General features: G+C 39.3%; 1 protein-coding gene across 1 annotated transcript; it reads right to left on the bottom strand.

The window, feature by feature from the left end:
- Positions 1-581: 581 nt before the first annotated feature.
- Positions 582-1,865, bottom strand: LOC111883416 (transcription factor bHLH30). Its single transcript, XM_052768107.1, has 2 exons — positions 1,342-1,865; positions 582-1,230 (listed from the first exon to the last, which is right to left on the bottom strand). Exons 1-2 carry the CDS (start codon positions 1,573-1,575, stop codon positions 778-780), a joined length of 687 nt encoding a protein of 228 aa, XP_052624067.1. The 5' UTR covers positions 1,576-1,865; the 3' UTR covers positions 582-777.
- Positions 1,866-1,885: the final 20 nt, after the last annotated feature.

Genomic DNA, 1,885 nt, shown 5'->3' with positions numbered 1-1,885 from the left:
GGGCTCGATTTTACCTCCAACTTTTTTTTAACGACTAACAAATTAACACCCCCTCTAAATCCTACTCCTAACTACTCTTTTGTCCATGATAAGACTTGAACTCTCGATCATTAAAAGATGAAAACATTTTCAAACACTTAGTTTAGATCAAATGCCCTTTAGAATTACACCTCTAACTATCAGACCCTTTTACATAGCTCAATTGGTTTCAATTGGTTTCGGAATGACATATTTACTGTTCCAATAAAACTAATAAACAGAATGATGTAATAATTTTTATATACTCACATACCGTACACTCAAAATTGAATGAGACATGTACGTGACACTTTGAATGGCTATGTAGGGACTAAAATTTTAAATTTACACTTCAAAGCACTGAAAAAGTATACTGTCAAATAGTGGATTATTTGTTCTTTTTGTTTGCTATAGAGTAGAGACAAAGCGTGAACATGTGAGATACGCACTCAATACCATCAAACCAAGTAGTTGATAACAACATACTACATTCATTAAACACTTGGAAAGCTCACTCGTACTTGACTTAACCTTAGGTGACAAGTTTGTTCCGATAGTACTAATTAACGCTTAAAACCCTTGAAACTTCTAATTAAATTATTCTAAACAAACATTAACCATCTAGTTGGGTAACGGTGATCACTAACAAATACAAAGAATCCTACTAATACACAAATAAATCCCTCAAAAGAGCCACAAATACAAGAAAAATCCTACTCCTACCACATTGTCGATACCTCTAGTCCTCTACAATAAAAATCAGATACAACCCGGAATACGTGGTCTTTTATTTCGAGGCATATCCAAGAATGCTCCACGATCCATAACCACCTTCAAAGCTCTTCGTAGCTCATGTAACCCTTGTTCTCTGGTTGCTCCAAAAACTTGAACCCATAACACACATTTGATTCTCCCACCCAACGTCGCTATCTCCATGCGCATCACTTTCCCACGTACTAACCCCAAAGCTCTCGTTAACTCGACTATTAGTTCACCCCTATCCTCGCAGCACATCATCACCTTTATCATCATCTTCCTCGTACTAGAATCCTCTCCAATGTAAGTTAACTGAAGTTCATCATTCTCACTTGGAATCATATTTCGTGTCGTATCATCACTTTGATCCGTTCCCTTGGGCTCCAGTTCCGCCGCCATCTTCTTTAACTCCTTCACTCGCCGGACTACCTCCGCCAACAACGAAGCTTTGTCGGTCTGTTAAGAAAGAAAATGTTACAATCGTAAAAGGCTTTTGATATATATCAAACCGACTATAGTTTTTTTCTTGTTTTTGCAATGTGTAAAGCTTTGGAACGTGGATAGTACTTTGACGTTGCTGGGGAGGAGGCTGCGGAGGGTGGCAAGGTGGCCGTTGATTCGCTTTCGTCGTCTCCGTTCAGCTTCGCTGTGCCTATTGCAAGCTGCTGTCGCCTTCTCCTCCGCTGACTGTGCCTCCGTGACTGCTGATAGTTCTCCGCCGCCGTGATCATATACCAAGTTTCTTATAATGCTGGAACAGTTACTGAGCTCGTAACCATGAGTTGGTAGATACTGCATCATTCTTTCCAAAAAACAAAGTAACAAACGTTAGTTTAAGCTGAGTACTGAACAACAGGGATTGATATAAGTAGGTGTGATGTGTGTGTGAAACTGTGGTGTTAAGTGTGTCTGAGTTATATTTAGGGTCAATCTGTCCACGTCTTATGTTGGGCGACAGGCCTACAAAGACAATATGAAGGGGCCCAGTGGCACCCGTGACAGGTGGGAATTATGTTGTCGCAACACAAAATAACCCTTTTGCTTCTTTTGACGAAATGGAATTATATCAATTTTTATTAACAGGTTAAACGATATAAAATTTATCGGTTTA

The sequence above is a fragment of the Lactuca sativa genome, chromosome 2 (assembly GCF_002870075.4).
Source record: "Lactuca sativa cultivar Salinas chromosome 2, Lsat_Salinas_v11, whole genome shotgun sequence".
Classification (NCBI taxonomy): Eukaryota; Viridiplantae; Streptophyta; class Magnoliopsida; order Asterales; family Asteraceae; genus Lactuca; species Lactuca sativa.
This window is presented reverse-complemented; position numbering and strand designations above follow the sequence as displayed.

Coding starts and splice junctions, on each gene's coding strand:
- LOC111883416 (XM_052768107.1), bottom strand. CDS start 1,575: ATGATGCAGTATCTACCAACTCATGGTTACGAGCTCAGTAACTGTTCC. Junction 1,231..1,341: donor TCCTCCCCAGCAACGTCAAA/GTACTATCCACG, acceptor CTTTCTTAACAG/ACCGACAAAGCTTCGTTGTT.